Source organism: Acomys russatus, chromosome 21, assembly GCF_903995435.1.
Source record: "Acomys russatus chromosome 21, mAcoRus1.1, whole genome shotgun sequence".
NCBI classification, from domain to species: Eukaryota; Metazoa; Chordata; class Mammalia; order Rodentia; family Muridae; genus Acomys; species Acomys russatus.
This window is the reverse complement of record NC_067157.1, coordinates 22,022,443-22,043,466: the sequence shown is the minus strand read 5'-3', so window position 1 is coordinate 22,043,466 and position 21,024 is coordinate 22,022,443. Positions and strand designations below refer to the sequence as shown.

At 37.5% G+C, this 21,024-nt stretch overlaps 1 protein-coding gene across 1 annotated transcript in view; it reads right to left on the bottom strand.

The window, feature by feature from the left end:
• The window catches only part of Clvs2 (clavesin 2), a 79,715-nt gene that overhangs the window by 50,691 nt on the left and 8,000 nt on the right, over positions 1-21,024 (bottom strand). Inside the window, exon 2 of the mRNA XM_051164403.1 lies at positions 6,618-6,792. Within this exon, the coding sequence (XP_051020360.1) occupies positions 6,618-6,792 (175 nt within the window). The remainder of the gene's footprint in view (positions 1-6,617; positions 6,793-21,024) is intronic.

The window sequence follows — 21,024 nt, the reverse complement described above, 5'->3', positions numbered from 1 at the left end:
TGATTTGAAGACGCTAAAAAAATATGAAAGAGGAGTGGATGCATGCTACAATCATACTAATGCTGGAATGGGTGAAAGAGAGACTGCATTCACTTGTCTCTGTCCTCTGGCTTAGATTTTTCTAAACACAAGCAACAAAATGACACTCAGAACAGCTCACTGGGTCCTTGAGTTTTCTCGAGAGTTACTTTCTTTCCATTCATCAGAGTCTAAATGGCCTAGACAAAAAACAAAGTGTAATTTCTTTATTTTCTCTTTGTAGCTTTAGTGGTTCAACTATTAGAAGGTAAATGAAAATAACCCTTTGTCAGTACTTGAAAGAGGACAAGTATTAAGTTTTATTGATAATCACTACTCTTCTTTAATTCAGCAAAATGTGTTAAGTAACTCTACAGAAAACATCTTTGAATTTGTTCAAGTTTAACACCCACGTTCCCACAACTAGGTGTTTTGAACAAATTTCACTATTAAACAATGAAAATGCGCAGCAGTAAAAATGTATGACTACACACAAACACTATATATATATATATATATATATACATATATGTCACTAGTGTATACCATTATTAATGGTCTTGATCTACTCATTAAACTGAATTTTTATATAGCTTTTATATATACCTAATGTTAAGTTTGAAGAGTAACAGTGTGGTGTCCTACTTCTGAGAATTAAACCTCTTAGCCAAAACACATTCTCACACCACAAAATTAAGAACCTTTAGTATTTTTCACTCATTTTTTTTAGGCAAAGTAACAACTTTCTCAGAGGAAGCATACTTAGCTCAAACAGCTATGCATGTGATGAGGAAAATGTGACTCTTTTACACACTGCCTTTGTCACTGTTTCTCAATATGGTTCTGTCTGTGCATACAAAATGTGGAAGTAAATGTTCCTCCCTCCAGGCTGTCTGAATGGATACAGATCATGAGGCTAAGCATTCATTTTCAAGACTGCTATCATTTCAAAACTGTCTAATCAGTACTTCCTTATAACGCAAATGCTGTTCGCAAGCAAGAGGTGTCTGCTACTGTCCGAATGCTATATGCTTGAAAATTACTAGTAGGTTAGCAACCATCACAGGGACCATCAGTAATGCAGCCTCCAGGTTTACAAGGAAACCCTAAGTCCATCAATAGCAGCAGTTTCTTTTTTCTATTATTCCTTAGTCTCCTCAAACATGGGACTTCATAGATATTGACATTAACACTAACACGTAGGATTTGAAAGACTACATAAGCTAAGGCTACACTGAGGTTAATGAAGCTCCTCACTCACTGGCCTTCCACGGTGATGTTCCAAGTCATTAGCATGCACTATGATTTTGGCAAGATTCCCCATGTGTAACTGGGCTCCCAAAGAGTCAGAATCCGGACGTGTAGTGGCAGCCTATTTTGCCTTCTGCATGAATGATCAGAGCTCTCTGAGTTAGAAGGTCCTTGAGTCAAATGAAAGAGCTAGTGAATTGACAACATATTCTTTATTCTTTCTCAAGTCCTACTTAATAAGGAATCTTGGAGTATCTGGCACCATGTTAGGTGCTTCACAATGGTGCTACATCTGAGTTTTATGTAGCAATCAAAGACCTATTCAGCCCCTTGTCACAGCCAAACCCTTTGCTAGCCAGCGTGTCTTGGATGCATTATGCAGATGGAATTAGGGGATTCTGGAGAAACTGTGAAGGCAAAAGCACAGAGACGCGGCAGGAGAGCACCAAGGAGAATAACAGATAAGCATATCTGAAAGGCAGCAAACAACACTGCCAGGAGAATGCACTTTAAAATTTTTATAAACTAGCTTTTCATTACTAAATAAGTTCCCAAGAAAATAATAGATCAAGAAAAATAAAATATATTCAAAAACTACATGATCATTTCACTATGGATTCAAAGACTGAGCTGTTCCAGGTATTTTCAAACATTTCATGCTTTAATTGGCTTCCCAGGAAGGTACCTTATGTCTACAAGTCACATTCATTTAGTCTTATATTGATTTTAAATGAAACTTCCTGTTTCTATGACTACAATAATCAATTAACATCTTGCAAATGGCAAGACAATTTTCTCTTTTCTTTCACTCCAAAGAAACCTGAATATATTCTTCGTTCAAAAGAAGTAAGATTGCCCATACATATCAAGAAAATACACTACATTGGTCAAAACATTTGGTGACTTTTATATTTTGAAAATGTTTGGTATTCTTTACAGACAAAGCATACAAAACCCCCCTTTGTACCAAAACTAGATGTCTTGTTGATGTATAGCTGTATTTATAAAAGGTCCCTGGGATACTAACAAAAATGTCTTTCCCTCAGCCCCCATGCTGTATCCTAGAGAACTGAGTCAGTAGGCAATCAAGAAGGTTATTATTGATAATGTATCTGCCAGTGAGTGTCAACAAACTACAAAACAACATGGCAGTCATTTGTGACTTAATCAAAGCCAATCATCATTTATATTATGGGCGTTTCACTTATATTTAAACCTGAAGACTGGGCTTACTTTAAGGTACTGAATATGTCTTAGGGTCTAAGAACAGAAAATCAGGACTTTGGGAAGACATTGATGTCCAGACTCAGATAACCTGGATGTAACACTAAGTATGAGCTGAGCAAATGTGGCTGAGTACCTTAAACTCAGTGCTGCAAACGAACTTGATAAACCAAGGCGTTGTTTGGGAATTCTCAGGATCCAGCATTCCTTCTTATACTCAGAAAATCTTCCAAAAGCAGAAAAAGGATCAAGACACTCCCCTGACCCGATTCCCTTCTGTCTAGAGAGCCCTGGCTGAATGGCATAGCTTGAAATCTTCTACACAGTGATCCAGATCTTGACCTGCCTTCCCAAGCTCATCTTCCTCAGTTCACTTCTTACTGCAGTCACATCAGAGTGCATTCCTTATATATTCCTAATTCTCTCTGGCTCTGTGCTGTTCAAAGTATTTTCCGAGTGTCCTCATGCCAAGAACCACTTCTTGTCCTTGTCCTTGTCCCCTTAGGAAACTTTTGTGCAACCTTCATAGCCAATACTCACTTCACAAACAGCAGCTTTTCAGCTATGGCTGGAGTGCTTGCCTCATCAAAGAACTAAATGCTAAACTGCTCCAAGGGAAATCGTTTGGCTCCTTTTTTTCTGCCTTCCCAATTGAAAGAGTATTTTATTTTATATCCACTATGAAATTATATAGAGGTGGTTTAACCACAGGGAATAAATATGTAAAAATGTAATTATATACATGCAACATGGGGGGAGGGACGAGAGAGAGAGAGAGAGAGAGACAGACAGACAGACAGACAGACAGACACAGAGAGACAGACAGAGACAGAGACAGAGAGACAAAGAGACAGAGAGAGACAGAGAATCTTCAGATTCCCAGTCAGTCAACTAGAGCACCTCGGATTGGGAAATTACTATATTTCTCAATTCTCAAATTTCTCAAAAAGGAAACAGTCCACACTGATAACTGAAAAATATGCTACCTGAGAACTCAGCTGATTGACACTGCCTTTAGCTAGGATATCACCTGCTAGGTGCAAGATGTATCATTCATAATAACACTTCAAATTAGTGTAAAGACCTAGAATAAGATTCAAGCAAGGTATGTAATTTCACAAGTACTTGATGTGTGGCAGTGGCCGGGCTGCCGTCTGGATCTAGTTCTGTTTGGCTCCTGAGCATATTCTTCATCCATCCTTTCAGATGGTCTCTTGGTTGACCTTGTACTATGATCATATGTAGACCTGTACCACTTCTCATGTATCTTTAAAAAATAGCTATGAGGTCCTAACCATATCCAGGTCACTCAAAACAGGTTTCTTCAGGAAAAATAAATTGCAGGAGGTGGGGGGGCTGGTACTACAATGGCAAATTATATAGATGACTCAAGAAGAAAGGTAATGGGACCTCTTTACAATAATGACATCCATTCATAAAATTGTTCATTAATGTAAATGTTCTGTCTTCTATTGGACTTAGTGGTAGGCTTTTTAATTTTTGGTTCAGTACCTTAGAATGTTATTGGTGTTTATCTAAGCAGAAGTCACATTATAGCAGAATTGCAGCATACTTTTGTAAGGTTGCTAAAAAGATTCAGATTTCTTAATTGCCCTGATTGATGATGCTTTGGTGGAGTTGAGGGTATTACTGCTGTGGTAGTGGCTCTAGTCTTGATTCTGCAGGTTGTTGGGATAGCAAGCTATAATTGTGTGTCTTTATTTCAAGCATGTTTTAGTATCCTGTTTATCTTGAAGAAATGTTAATATTATTTTCTGACTGGAATATATAACAGTGCTCATTAATAGTTTTTTTTTTCCTCTCTCAAGCAGCAAATGCAAGCTAAATAAAAACTTGATTTTAAAAGTCAGATTTTGCTACTTCAGTAACAGTTACTCACTAACCGTAAGCTCAGGCATGTCATAGTGAAAAACTGTTAACAATCTTAGGGTCCGGATAGCGATACAGACACAGATACGAGGAACAATCAATTTGGACTGAAGATAATTTGAAGTTAAAGTACAGTTCCTTGTGTTATGGTTCAAATGAGAATCCCCACCCCACCCCACATAGACTCAGACATCTGACTATTTGTCCTCAATTGGTGGGGCTATTTGGTTATATTTAAGAGGTATGGTCCTGCAGGTCAAAGTGTGTCACTGTTATTGAAGTTTTTTTGAGAGTTGAAAGACTCACAATTTTTATTTCTCTGTTTGTGCTTATGGTTCAAGATGTGAGCTCTCAACATCTGACTCAAGCCACTATGCCTTATAAGCTCTTTCTCCCAAATGTGCCTTGGTCATGGTGTTTTATCTCAGAAATAGAACAGTAATGATACACGATGTCACATTCTTGAGACCACCTTTCTTTTATGACTTCTTTTTTTTTTTAACCTGGTTGTGGATCCAGATATCTTAGGTCTGCTTACAGAATCTACATTATGGAGAAAATAACTGGCTGGTAAGTTTATGTGGACTAAGGAGAAAGGAGCGTCCTATTTACAGTAGAAGCCTGTGCAGGCAATGGAGACCATTTCACTCTCTGGCCACAACAGTTTCAATATGACACTAGCTCCCCCCGTTGAGGTCACACCAAGCACTTGAAGATCTGTCAACAATCAAAAGATTGCTTAACTTCCCTCAACCGCCTAAGCCATTTGCTTTCCAGCAATGGCTTATTGAAGTTATTAAATGGGTTTCCATCCAACATGTATTGGATGCAATATGAGCTCTCCATCCTTCCCATAACTGAAGGCCTAGCAGACCCATGCTAAATAGAGAGAAGAATTGGGTGAGGTGACCATTCTGTGCTAAGTGCAGCTGGGAATAACCAGTTTTCTTTGCAGTTAAAGAATGCTTTATGAATCACTAGAAATAGGGCAGAATGCACAATATGCATGCTGTGGAGCATGCATTTTTCCTTGCCCTCTCTCAGTTCTTATTAACTGTCTCTGTGGAGTTATAAAAAGATAAGTCAGCAGCAAGTCTGACTCACCAAGAGCAAGTCAAGACTCTTGCTTTAGGATAAATCTATATGGAGAAGATCAGCTTATCTTATTCAGTACAAAGGCAGGCTACAAACTGGGAACTAAATTTGGATAAGGTGTCCTGCAGCCCAGAGGAGGTATCCATTGTTCAGATGTCAGTGGTCATCAATTTGACTGCCTGCAAACACCAGCAAAGATCAGGTAAGATATTGAATATTTTGCTTTGCCATTTAAAGAGACTGTAGCATCTTTCTTTAGGGGATATTAAGTATATAATTTGTCATTTTAGCATAAGAAATAGTCTGATTAATAAAATGTTAGCCTGCATATTTCTAGAATATGTATTGGGAACACTGGTAATAAATACTGAATAATATCATTTTAGTGAACTTATAAATGTTCTAGACTCTCAAAACAATCCCACAAATTATGCAAGTAGATGACATTAGAGAGAAAAGAGAGGTAGGACATCCTGAAGTTAAAAAGACCATACCAATAGCATGGTTGTTAATGGCATGCATAATGAATCATTTGGCACCATATAAATCTCAACAAGTTAATTATTCACTAGAAAGATGTGCCATTGTTGCACAAGTTCTATATTAGAGCTCCTTTCTACCAACAAAGAAAAAAGACCATAATTCCAATCACATCTAAAGAAATATTTCAAAACATAGACTTCTGACCCTGAAGGAGCATTAAAGTCATTAATGAATTTTAGTTAACATGATTCTATCTCAAATTCATTAGTTTTAATAGAGTTACTAAGCAGAATCTTGTTAATTGGATAACACCTTGGAAAATAAAAATGGAACAAACAAACAAGCCTCAATACTCGACATTAAAACCAAAATGATAAAGCTGCATTTTCTAGATATAGAAGCAAACCATCTCCATTCACACATTATACTTCTGTGGAGCCATAAAGCAGGCTCCTGCCACAGATCACAGGCCTTCCCCATTAGAGGACTCACATTCATGTGCTCTCCTTGTTCAGTCCTTGTTTCAGTGCTGTCTTTAAGATTTGCACTTTAAAAAATCTGTAGCCTTTTTTGTTTCTATTGTTCCATGAGATACACAATATTCTAACATATTAGACAATACAGGAGACAAGGAAATGATATTGGTGCATCCTTACCTGAAGGCCCTCAATGGCAAGTCTCAGCATGCTTGGTGTAAGCTTAGAAGCTTGCTTGAAGGTAAAGTTACTCCAGTCTATGATCAAAACAAATCCATTTACTTGAAGCTCAGGATCTTCAATCATGGCTTCTAACGAAAGTAAGATGGCACGCAAAATATCCACCAGTGTGTACCTATCAGCAACAGAGAAGAAGTAAAATCTTAAATTAAGTTAAATCTTACATGCACATTTCATAGCTTCGTGGATAAAAAAAAAATTATTAAGGTTTTGTATTTGGGTGGAGTTTGGGAGAGTTGTAGTAGCTTATTTGATTTAGCTGATTTTTAGTAAACCAAAGATGCCTTTTTTAAAGAACATCAAGATTTTCAGGAAATTTTTCGCCTAAAAAATGTTTTGTAAGAAGAGATTGACTTAGACTGCCATGTGAGAATAAAGAAGAAATTAGCAGGCAGGAGCTGCAGCAGCGGCTCAGCAGTTAAGAAGGTCGCTGGCATGTACTTCACCTGCAGAAGAGCCAGGTTCAGTTCCTCATACCATGTCCAATGGCTCAAACCTTCTGTAACTTCATTTCTGAGTGAATCCTGGGCCACAGGGCTATGTAGCCTGAGGGGAACATACTGCCTACCACTGAAAAAAATACATCCAATTCAAATTAACACAAATAAATCTTAAGAAAGGAAGCATATATCCTACCCACACAAATAATGATGCTTTGTAAGATGGTGTAACTTTTTCCAAATTTTGTAGTGTTTTAGTTTTTCTGTAGACCATCACATGATTTTCTAAAATCTCATTTAAACTACCTCCAAAAGCAAGCATCACACTTTTGATTAACGATATCCTCATGAGACTTACAGCTTTGTCATACAGTCGGCATTCTGTATCTGAGAAATATACATCTTAGCACTCGGTCAACTGAGAATCAAATGCATTTTGTAAATGTATAAATGATGAACATTTATGAACACTTTTTATTATCCAATAAATATAATAATTTACATACCTTTTAAATGTCATCAGACATTGCAAGTCATCAAGAGATGCTTCATTAGAGACACTAAGCTATATTTTAAGAGCTTGTAAGTTACAATTTTATTGGTTGTATAACATACATATTATATCAACGGCCTTAATGAGCTGGGACTACAGAGGTACATTTTCAATGATGTAGAATAGTGTTTTAGTTTCTTTTCCATTACTGTGATAAAATACCCTGCCAAAAGCAACTTGTGGAAAGAAGAGTTTTTTTTTGTTTTGTTTTGTTTTTTTTTTTGTTTTGTTTTTTGTTTTTTTGTTTTTTTTTTTTTTGGCTCATGGTTCTGGGGTACAGTTGCACATGCTGAGGAAATTATGGTGGCAGGTGCCATTTTAGAGAAAAGACATGCATCCTCAGGTTTTGGTGTCTGTGTAGAATGCTGAAATCAATGCAATGCCCAAAGGACACTGGGAGACAATCATCCTTTAAAAAATTTGAGGATGGGATTCAAAGAATCTCATTCAACAAACAACAATACTGCACATGAGAACTGTGCATAAATATCACAAGCCTTTAATCTCCTCTATTGTGTTTCTCTCATAACTATAAAAAACGAGAAGATAGGAGAAATGAAATTAGAAAAAAAAACTAATAAAAACAAAAGGGGAAAGATGAAGCACATCCACACCTCTATACTAAACTAAGCCATCTAAATTTAAGGATTGGATCTTTAATTTCTCTGTCTTATAGTTAGCACAATATCTTGTCACATTCTAAAATCCTAAAATGTGCCCGCATTCCTGTAAAAACAGAATCCAAGGTGAGTACAAGGACACTGGCTGTGGACTAAGACAATGTCTCACCACAAAGACCACAAAAGGAAAAACCAGGGAGTAAAGCCAAACTTAAGAGGTCTTCTTAGGGCTAAGTTTAGGAAAAGATGGATCACAAATGAATGTGGTAAAGATTAATACTGAGGAAAATTGAGGATGAAGAATGTAGCTTCAGTCATCGGCTGAGAAAGTAGAAAAAAATCTTCTTAAATAAAAATAGTACAGATAAAGATTGGGGAAGTAATTTTTGAAGAAAGTCTGTTGAGTTAAGGTACAACCTAGAAAGATACATTGGAGAAACACTTGAAAAAGTATATCCTACACATTAGGAAATGACTCAAAGTTGAAAGGAGTGAAATATGAAAGACATAGACCCTATGATCAAGGGAATAAAGAGGGAAAACAGCACTAATAACCATTGTAAGAAAAGAATGACTAGAAATACTATACTTTAAAATGAGTCAGAAAATTTATGAAGAACATTGACAATTTCATTCTTAAGCAATGGCACGTCATTATGGTTCTTTTTTTCTCGAGAAATTCAAGTGGAGATTTCCAGAAAAACCTGTAAAGAGATCTGGAACTTAGGGCAAAGGTGGGAATGGAGAGTGGGTAAAGTATGCTTAGAAGGTGTCATCATTCAGTGGGAGTGACGGGATCACCAGGAAGACCGTGGACCTCTAACAGATAATTACTCTTTTTTTTTTTTTTTTTTTTTTTTTTTGCTGTTGTTGTCACTGTTGTTGTTTTTGGGTTTTTTGTTTTGTTTTGTTGTTTTTATTCTTGGTTGGTTGGTTGCTTGCTTTTTTGAGACAAGGTTTCACTGTGTAGCCTTGGCTGTCCTAGACTCACTTTGTATACCAGGCTGGCCTCAAACTCACATTGATCTGCCTGCCTCTGCCTCCCAAGTGCTGGGATTAAAGACATGTACCTGGCTCTTTTTATTTCTAAAAGGGTTTGGAGGGAAAACATAGTGATTCAGAAAAAATAGGCGAGTAAACACTAGATCTTCATGTAATTTCTTACCCTCTTGAGATTCCATTCTTCAACCTGAAAGCTAAGGCTTTGGGACAGACCCTGGTTTAGTATTCTACCATTGGCCATGCAAGGGTATCATGTCAGAAAGCTTCGAGATGGAATTGCTATCACATCCATCACAAGCTGAGCTTTGTGGCCCTCAAAGTGTCACTGGTTTATAATTTTGAGGTGCATTGTCTTTATCCTAGAAAAATAGTACTAAATAAACACACACACACACACACACACACACACACACACACGGGATGGGGACTAGAAACACAAGTGATGGTCCAGGCTTTATCTCTGAGATAGGCAAACAAGTGTAATAAATCATATAAATGGCTTAAAATAAACATAAAAGGTCTTTGACAAAATCCAAAATCATTTCATGATAAAAGTCTTAGAGAAGATAGGTTTAGACAGAGTGTACCCCAACAAAATGAAGATGACAGATGACAAACCCAAGCAAGAACATGTAAATGGAGGAAAAGAAAACAATCTCATTGAAATAAGGAACAAGACAGGGCATTAGTCATACTGTTGCCACTCAGTGAGTGTTCAAAGTCTTATCTCAAGAAATAAGATAACAAGGAAATTAAGGGTACAAATAGGAAATTAAGTAAAAGTCTCCCTTTGCCCGTAATTGGACTCTATACATAAAAAATGTGATTAGTCCACCAGAAAACTTCTAGAAGTCATTCAACTTTCAGCAAAGTAACAGTATTGAAAATTAAAACAAAAATCATTCTATATACCAAGGCCAAAAACATTGAATGAGAAATCTAGGGTGTGCTCTCATTCATAACAGGAAACAAAACAACAACACATTCCATCTTTCATTAGAAACATACAGGCATCTAAGGAATAATAATAAAATAAACAAATCAGAGTAGGACAAAACAGGAAGAAAAAGAAGATCCAAAGAAAAGCGCAGAGACACATGCATTTGAACACACAGGAATCCCAGAAAAACACAAAACCTGAAGACAACAACAACACACACATACACACACATACACACACACACACACACACACACACACACACACACACACACACACACAGCCCTAATTGAACATTATGAGGCAAAGAACCCCTATGGATGTTTTTTGGTTCATTTTGTGTTAGAGTCTCCTCCTGGACATGGGCCTGCCCTTAGCAGTGGTTTATTTGTAGAAAACATCTTTTTAAATGTTATTCGCAGGTGGTTATCAATTGGAGCTAGCTCTCGGTTTAGAGATGGGGACATGCGATTACTTCTCCTTTCAGTTTTAGGACCCCATCTGGTGCAGACTCCAGCCTCCTGCAGCTTTTGAGCATGCTGCCTCAGTCTCTGGGAGTTCATGTGTGCATTATTCAAGCTGGGTTTAGAAAGCCTTGTTTCCTTGGTGTTTTCAATCTCTTTGGCTCTGGGTAAGAAAGAAGATGGAGTGGGGTGGAACTGAGAAGAGTAGAGAGAAGAGAAGCAATAATCAGAACACATTGTATGAAAAAAATCTATTCTCAATAAAAATGGAAAAACCATGGAGTAAAACAAATCAAGAAAAAATATTAAATTTTTAAAAGAAAGAAATTGGGTTAGATGCTAAAGATACAAAGACCTCCTATGCTGACAGAGTAGTAGAACTGATATTGTAAGAGTGACCAGCTTACTAAAAGCAATTTACAGATTCAATGCAATGGCAGTCAAAATATTCATGCTATGCTTCACAGAATTAGAAAAAATCTTAAAATTTATATGTAAACACAGAATACCAATATATTGTGTAACCTTAAGTCAAAAGAAAATTGCTGGAACCACTACCATACCCAATCTTGAGAGACATGAGAGACATACATAAAATAATAATAAAAGCATTAGGGTGCTCACACAAAAGTAGACATGTATACTAAAGAAAAATAATAGAAAGCCCATGTTTAATTTCACACAACTACAGCCACTGACTTCTTGTTGTGTTTTGTTTTGTTACCAAAAAAAAAAAAAAAAAAAAAAAAAGCCAAAAATACACTGGAGAAAAGACGGCAGCTTCAACAAATGATGTTGGGGAAACTGAATGTCTGTGTGTGTAAGAATTAAATTAGACCCTTATCTTTGGCATTTTATAAAAACTAACTCCAAATCATATTCTATACAGCAAAGCAAGCAGTAAATTAAGTGAAAAGGCAGCTTATAGACTGGTAGAAGAGCTTTTCCACCAATACATTGGACAGAGAATTAATATTGAAAAATACATAAAAAATAAGTCATGAAACTTCAAGAAAACAAACAATCAAGCCAAGAAGAGGCTAGATAAAAGAAGGAGAGAGAGAGAGAGAGAGAGAGAGAGAGAGAGAGAGAGAGAGAGAGAGAGAGACCATTTTGAAAGTGTTTAAAGAAATGCAAATTAAAATAACTTTGAGTTTCTATCTCTCCAATTACTGAATGATTTTTATCAAGAAATCAAATGATAACCAAGGCTGGAGAAGAAGGTGTGGAGAAAGAATAACACTTACTATTTGTTGGATTATAAACCAATGCATCCTGTATGGAAATCAACATGGATATCCCTATAAAAACTAGAAATAGATCTATGTAAGACACAGCTATTCTATTCCTGAGCATATACCCAAAGGACTCCACTGCAGAGATGGCCACTTACCCATACCCATTATCTCATTATTTACAAAAACTAGGAAATGAACTCAGCCTAGATGCCCATTGACTAATGAATGGGCAAAGAATATATGCAATCTGCACAATGTGTTTTATTCAACTGTAAGTGAAAATGAAGACATGATATCTGCAGGAAAGTGGATGTAACTTAGAATTGAGTGAAGTAACCCAGATGCCGAGAGGCAAACACCACGCTTCACTCTCACAGATAAATTCTAGCTTCAAGTCTTTAATTTTGTATATTCAACTTGAAGTACCCCTAGGAACCAGGAAACTAGAAAGAAGCCCTTGGCGGGGCAGGGTTAGTGAGGGGGAGAGAGCATGACAATCTTAATATGAAAGTAGATAGGATGTCCTCACATCTATCCCAATCTCCTGGTAAGTGAAGACTTTCATGGGACATGCCTCTTGGGCTAGTGCCCAATTATAAGTGAGTATATACCATGTGAGTCTTTCTGCTTCTGGGTTAACTCACTCAGTATGATCATTTCTAGTTCCATCCATTTGTCCACAAATTTTGAGATTTCCTTGTTTTTAATAGCTGAGCAGTATTCCATAGTGTTAATGTACCACAGTTTCTTTATCCATTCTTCAACTGACAGGGGACATCTAAACACACTTGCATCAACCTGCTCATCTTTATCTCATGCCTTACCTGACTTTCTGTCACTAATCTTTTAAATACCCCTAGACCAGCAGCTTGGTGGCACCCTGTTCCCTAGGACCCCTCCTGCTATACAGAGCGCCACTTTCTTTTTTTCCCATAACCTTCCACTTGTGAATCTAAATAAATTTCTTTTTAAAACTGAAAGAAAGAAAGATAGAAGATAGGGAGAGTATCAGGGAAGGAAAAGTTTAAGCAGGAAGAGGAATACTGCATAAAGGTGATCAGGGGTGGGAGAGAGGGCTGACCACATCAAAAGATGTATGAAATGGTCATATGAAAGCCTAACATCTTGGAAACCAATTTAAAGATATATTTTTGAATGAATTTGAAGGAACATGTTCTGCATGGCTGGAAAATGCTGCTTCTATAAGCTATAGGTTATTATTAAATGAAATCGCAATATCAAGTTTGAAATCTTCTCTATGAGTTGTTGAACAGTGAGACCCAATAGAACAGCAAATTAATGACAGTTATCATTCCTCTTGCTTGCCCACAAGAATTCAATTAAGAGCCTACTGCTGAAGACACCACATACCTTGATTTTAAGATATAAAGAAGTCAAAGTGACAGAGAGCTGGAAGTTTCCTCCCTGTTGGTTATCTTTCATAGAGTCAGAAGTTGCCATGGAGGGAACCAGAAAAGGCATCAATAGTCTTACATACAATACCAACCTGCAAGGGAAGCTACACACTTTGGGCAATTATTGATATGCATGACTTTTATGGAGATAGTCAACCCCTCTCTGATTTGTTTTAGGGCTTTGTCTACTAGGGGCAATCTATGTCCAGTATCATGGACCCAGCCAAAAATCAACAGCTGAGGAAACAGCAGGTCATGGGTCCTAGGAAACTAATTAATTATTTTGCTTAGCTAGACTGACAGCATCAAAGAACGTTCCAAATGCTAATCCACGCAATGAACAGAGAAACCTCTATTCCAGCTAATGGTTATCAATACAGAGACTAATGGTAACTGAGGAAAAGTTCAAGTGCTCAGCCTTGAACAAGACATTTCTACTACCAACAACATAACCAACTTCACCGTGGCTCAGAAAACATAATGGAAGAAGAAAAAGAAAAAACAAAAGAACCAGAAGATATGAAAATACTATCATCTGGGAAGAACATGGCCACTGCACTCAGGAAGTCACAGTAGATACATTTGCTTGCACTGTGTCTACCCAAGAATGAGTGTGTAAACAGTCACGGATGGATTGGAAAATGGATAAGTTGGCTTGACCTCTCACTACTGAACTGGCTCCTGATAAATTGTGGGAGGGATGGAGTTGTCTTTCATTGTATGCCCACTGGTGATCCCATTAAACTCCAATGGACAGTTCCAAAGAAATGAGGGCTGAGAGATGATTGATACAGATAGGAGGTAAATAAGAGTAATTGACAAAGAAAGACCTATTTGTTTTTTAAAAGCACTATCTTATGATAAACTATTGCTTTTATGAAAAGAAAGCACCAAAACATTAATGTTTGCATGGTATAACCCACCATATAAACAAAATGAAAGAAAAATCCACATGATCGCCTCATTAGATGTTAAAAAAAAAAAAAAAAAAAAAAAAAAAAAAGCTTCTGACAAAATCCAACATCCTTTCATGATAAAAGACCTGGAGAGATCAGGGATATAAGGCATATACCTAAACTCAGTAAAGGCAATGTACAGCAAGCCAATGGCCAACATCAAATAAAATGGAGAGAAACTTAAAGCAATTCCATTAACATCAGGGGAGAGATAAAGCTTCCCATTCTCCCTGTATCCATTCAATATGGTACTTGAAAGTTTAGCTAGAGAAATAAGATAACTAAAGAAAATCAAGGGGGTAGAGTTTGGAAAGGAAAAAGTCAAAGTATCACTATACACAGATGGTATGATGGTATACATAAGTGACCCCAAAAATTCTACCAGGGAACTCCTATGGCTGATAAACACCATCAGAAAAGTGGCTGGATTAAAAACTTAACTCAAAAAATCAGTATACCTCCTCTGTACAAATGATAAATTGGGTGAAAAAGAAATTAGCCAAACAACACCCTTCACTACAGCCACAAATAATTCAAAATATTTTGATACAATTCTAATCAAGGAAGTGAGAGACTTGTATAACAAGAACTTCAAATCTTTAGAGAAAGAAATTGAAGAATATATCAGAAGATGGAAAGATCTCCCATGCTCATAGATCAGTGGGATTAACATAGCAAAAATGGCCATCCTACCAAAAGCAATCTGTAGATTCAATGCAATTTCCATCAAAATCCCAACACAATTCTTTACAGTCCTTGAGAGAACACTCAATTTTGTATGAAAAAGTTAAAAACCCAGGATAGCTAAGACAAGTCTATACGATAAAGGAATTTCTGGAGTTACTGCCATCTCTGATTTCAAACTATATTACAGAGCAGTAGTAATAAAAAAAACTGCATGGAATTGGCATAAAAACAGATAGGTTGATCAATGGAATCATGTTGAAGACCCAGAAACCCACACACTTATGAGCACTTAATTTTTGACAAAGAAGCCAAAACCATACAATGGAAAAAAGGAAACATCTTCAACAAATGGTGCTGGTCTAACTGGATGCCTGCATGTAGAAGAACGCAAATAGATCCTGTCTATCACCCTGCACAGTTTAAGTCCAGGCAGATCAAAGACCTCAACATAATACTGGATACACTAAAACTGGTGGAAGAGAAAGTGGAGACTAAAACACTAAGAGCTCAGGCTCTAAGATCAATAATTAATAAATGGAGCCTCATGACACTGAAAAGCTTCTTTAAGGCAAAGGATACCCATCAGGCTACAGAATGAGAAAAGATTTTCACCAACTCCATATCTGACAGAGGGCCGATATCTAAAATATATTTTAAAAACCTCAAGAAACTAGATATCACCAAACCAAATAAACCAATTTAAAATTGGGGTTCAGATGGAAACAGAATTCTTCATAGAAGAATCTCTAATGGCTGAGAAGCACTTGAATAAATGCTCATAAATGTCCTTAGTCATCAGGGAAATTCAATTAAAAAACCCACAGAGATTCTATCTTACACCCATCAGAATGACTAAGAACAAAAACTTAAGCAGCAGTTCATGCTGGTGAGGACGTAGAACAAAGGGAACAGTCCTCCACTGCTGGTGGAAATGCAAACTTGAACAACCACTTTGGAAATCAATTTGGCAGTTTCTCGGAAAACTGGGAATAGTTCTGCCTCAAGACCCAGCTATACCACTCCTGGGTATATACCCAAAAGAAGCTCCATCAAAGAAGATCACCAGTGTTCATATAACAGCTTTATTTGTAATAGCCAGAAAGTGGAAATAATCTAGTTGCCCTTCAGCCAAAGAATGAATAAAGAAAATGTGGTTCCTTTACACCATTAAGAACCATTAAGAACAATGACAGCATGAAAGTTACAGGCATGTGGATGGACATAGAAAAGTTCATACTGAGTGAGGTAACCCAGTCCCAGTAAGAGAAACATGGTATATATTCACTGGATAACCAGTACTTTATGGCTAATATCCATGCTACAATCCACAGACTCAAAGAAGCTAAGTAGCAAGGAAGGTCCAAGGAAGGATGCTTGAATCACACTGAGAAGGGGAAATAGATTAGACATAGGGGATGGAAGGACGGAGGGGATTGATTGGGGGAAGGAGTGGGTATGGGAACAGGAAGGATGAAGTAGGAGGATGGAGGGAGAGAATACTAGGAGAGACAACTGGACCCAGGGAAGGGGCCCTTCTGGGATGTGCTCAAAACCTAGGACAATGAAAACTTCCAGGAAGTTATGAGGGTGACACTAGCTAAGAAATCTAGCAATGAGGATACAGAACCTGAACCAGCTATCTCCTGTAACCAGGCAAGGCTTCCAATAGAGGGATTTGTACACTAACCCAGCCACAAAACTGTATACCCACAGCTCGTTCTGCCTACAAAATGTGTAGAAGTACAAGGTGAAGCAGAATTTGAGGGAAGGCCCAACCAATGATTGGCCCAGCTTGAGACACATGCCATAAGAGGGAGCCCACTCTTGACATTATTAATAATATTCTGCTTTACTAGCAGACAGGTGCCTAGCATAACTGCCATCAGAAAGGCTTCACCCAGCAACTGATGGAAACTGAAAAAAAAAGTCCCACAGCTACACATTAAGTGAAGCTTCGAGAATCCTGTGGAAAAGGAAGAAGAAGGAATGAACTAGCCAGAGAGGTCAAAGTCACCACAAGAAAACTTACAGAATCAACTAACCTGGGCACACAGGGGCCCATAGAGACTAAACTGCCAACCAAAGAGTATGCATGGGATGGACCTAGGCCCTCTGCACAACAACAAATGTGCAGCTGGGTCTTCATCTGAGACCCTTAACAGCAGGATGAGGGGCTGTTTCTGACTACATTTTCCCTAACTGAGTAGCTTTGTCTAGCAAACAGAAGATGAGCCTGGTCTTATTGCAACTTGATTTTGCCAAGGCTGGTTGATAATCCATGGGAGGCCTCCCTTTTTCTGAAGAGTAGGCAAGGAGGGGTAGATGAGGGGAGGAGCTGAGAGGGAGGGACAGGGAAGAGAGGAGGAAGGGGAAGCTGCAATCTCAGGATATAAATAACTAACTTTAAATAGATTAGATAGATAGATAGATAGATAGATAGATAGATAGATAGGTGATAGAATAATCTTATGATAGACTATTTGCTTTTATAGTAAGTAAGCATCAAAACATAATATTCAGCTATTTGGAAAGTATAAAGGGCGCTACAGACCTCATTGTAAGAAATCTTTAAAAATTATTGAATATAAGGTAATTATTTATTTGTGCAGGGACAGAATGGGTACAGGCATGCATATGCTATAGCTTATGGTAGGACAGAGAACAATGTTTGGGACCAACAGAGTCCCAGGGGTCAAATTCAAATATCAGGCTTAATGACAAGAAATCTTATCCCATTGCCCATCCTGCCAGCTCCTAAGATTAGAAAACTTTGTGGAAAGTTAAAGAGGTCAGTAGCTTATGTACCTTGAATCTGTGGCATGTGCATAGCTGTCTTTGGTAGCACTCCATGGCTGTCTCACCTTCACTATAAACATACTGTTCTGACAGTCTCCTGAACTGAAGTTTATAAACATTCAGAGACAGGCAAATTACAACAGGAAGGATATATTTTAGGTCAAACAATCATTTTAATTTCTGAAATCCACAATAAAAGCATGTTGAAGAAAAGCAGTTTAAATTCACAAAAGCCTAGTTTGGATATTCCCTCACGGAGAAGATTTATCCTTGCATTACCCATAAGAATCTCAAATGTTATTGATATGAAAACATTATAAAATGTAATTTGAATCTGAAATATGTTCCAAGGGGGTGATGAGTTTGTACGTTGAGCCAATCAATCATGGCTCCAGTAAGGACAAAACAAGAGACATATTGTTCAAGAAACATACATAGTCCTTCCAAACTGTCAACATCCTTATTCCAAAGGGAATGAAATAAGGCACACCAGAACATATGTAAGGAAGAGGCTCTGCCTTGCAAATTTTCAAGGGGAAGTCTAGCCTTTCAAAGGATATTCAGTATCTTACTCCAAAAAGGAAGCCAAATGGTCTTATATAAATAAATCGTTCTAATTTTCAAGTCTGAGAAAAGAAACATTAAATAATTCCAAGCTAACTACATTCAGAGGGCAGGCCAACAAGCACTCTTGACTTCCTCTGGTCCTCTGTTGTCAAACATGTCATATTGTCACCATTAGCAACGCAGCAGGCTCTTGCTTAACAGAACATTATTACACAGGCTCCTGCCAATGCCTGTAAACTACCATTCAGAGACATAACATCTGCTAAAAATTCATCTCTTCAGGAATCTTATCATCATTTTCTTTCAGATGATAGTTGGTGGTGGTTATATATATATATATTAAGGTTCACTGCAATGAGATATTTCACTTGTTCATGTTTGGGCTTTAAAACTAAATTATGTGAGTTCAGCCATGGCTGTTCTTCCCTTGTGTACCAGGAAAGAGTCATGAATAAAAACTAGCACATTGTTGTAGCTCCTGACTCCCAACAGTGCTTCCCAAAATAGCATGAACCAAGGCTTGAATCAGTTGAAAGAAAAATGCAGAGCACATAATAAGAGAAAATCACAATTCTACCAAAGGGCACTATACCATGTAAACCATTGCTCTCAAAAGAAATTAAACCTTCTATAATGTGTTAAAAATAAAAAAAAAAAACATTGACAGCCACAGCTACTCCTTATTCACTGTGCAGTCAGTAAGAAGGTATTGAACACCCCTTGAAGCCCATCAGTTATAAAAATCAGTCTTCCTTGTGGAGGATAATGCACCTCCGAATTCCTAATTTGGCATAATTTTTATTTAATTTGAAGTCTTAATGTAAAGCGTATAGCTATACAAAATACAAAATAAAAGTGGTAACTGTTGTCTCTTTCTCTAACCTTAGCTTCCCTTTGTACATAGAAGAAGTTATTGAATATTGCTAAGCTTTCATTTCCTTTCTAAAAGTTAGAGATAATACGGTTGACCTCATAGCACAAAATGTAAAGTGTATAGGCATGTGCTGAACATAGACTTCACACACTGGTATTATCTTCTATGATACCTGCAGATTTTATTTTTCCATTCTATATAAACTTATTCTACCTTTGATGTTTGAACCTTTCAACCATATAGTCTTAATATCACAAAAAAAATTATAAGAATAAAAAATGAAATAAAGTGTAAAGCTTTTAGCAGGGCTAGGTCAATAACGAAAACAAGAGGAGTAGATTAGTCTTAGCTGCTAAGAAGGCCTTGTTCTGCCATACAACAGTGAACTATTTCTCATCTCACCTTTCTAGAAATTGTTTTGTTTTTTTTTTTCTTCCACTCCTTCCTCCAGTCTCCCCAATGTAGAAATAGCATCTGGCTCCTGCTCTCCTCATGGAGTAGCTCACAGAGTTCCAGCATCAAGTGTTTGACTTTGGCCTAAATTGTGTGAGTGATGTCCTATTGTTGGCCTCAGAGCCAGTGCCCTCCTCATCTTCCTAGTTGCTATGTAAATATCAGCGCTTCAGTATACCTTGTTAACTGAAATATTTCTTATTAATGGAACTTATCCCAGTGTGACCCAAACCAAGCCCCCTCTGAGCTTGTCTGCATTAAGCACTTGGTGAATAATATCTCAATTATTCCACTTCCTTTTGACTCTACATTTATTCACCAAAACCCGCCACTTCTCATAGTCAATGACTCATTTCCACTAGCATCCCACTTCTATTGCCTAATAAAAAGATGTTCTGCCTCTTCCTCTTTATCTCTTCTCCTTCTGTTCTGGACATCTTGCCTCCTTTCTCTTGTGCGATTGGACTTCTGGACACCCTGCATATAACAATGATCACTCACGGCTCTTCCAAAATCCCACCATTCACTTAAAAACCATGCTTTTTACCCTACAGACTCTCACGCAATAACTCACCCCAGACAGAGATTTTGTCACACGGCAGTCCCCCAAAACACTATTGTATTTCTCTCCTCTTCTTTCTTTTCAGTCTATTGAGGATGCCACTGATTTCCTTTTCTCCAAGTTTTATCTTTCTCACCTCCAGCATGTTTTGCTCTGTGACATTTTTTCCACCTATTTGAGACTTTGACACGTTTTTCCACTATGAGGCTGTATCTCACAGGATATTTTCTCAATGTAATGCCACTTTCTGTCTTCAGTCCAACAGTAACATGCCCTGAACACTCAGGTCTTGAAAAGCATATGCAAAAATCAAATTATTTCCCAAGGACAAAAAGTACAATGTTTATTTGCCCAACACAGAAGAAAACAAGTTGCCAACACTTGGTATAAATATTTGGCCTACATCATTCACTTCAGGCTTCCCTCTCTTCCCAAGGAGAAAATGAGAAGCTATCTAGATAGCAAACAAGAGTTATATAATATTGCTTAGTGGAGAAAAAAAATCTCAGCCTTGTGGGGGTGTTTGTTTGTTTGTTTGTTTGTTTGTTTTTTAATTTAAGAAGTGAATTACAAAAGGGCTTTTTAAAAAATTCAAGGTGACTAGGTAAGCCTCTCCTGCCTCTATCCAAGCAATTTTTGATCATCTCATGGACCACATTTCTCCTCCTAGAGTTCACAGCATCACTTCAGAGTAAAGAATCAGCTGAAATGGCAAGTGGGTTCTTTCCTCCACTTTCTAACCTTTTGAGTATCACAAGGGGATGGCTAGCTAGCATCCCAG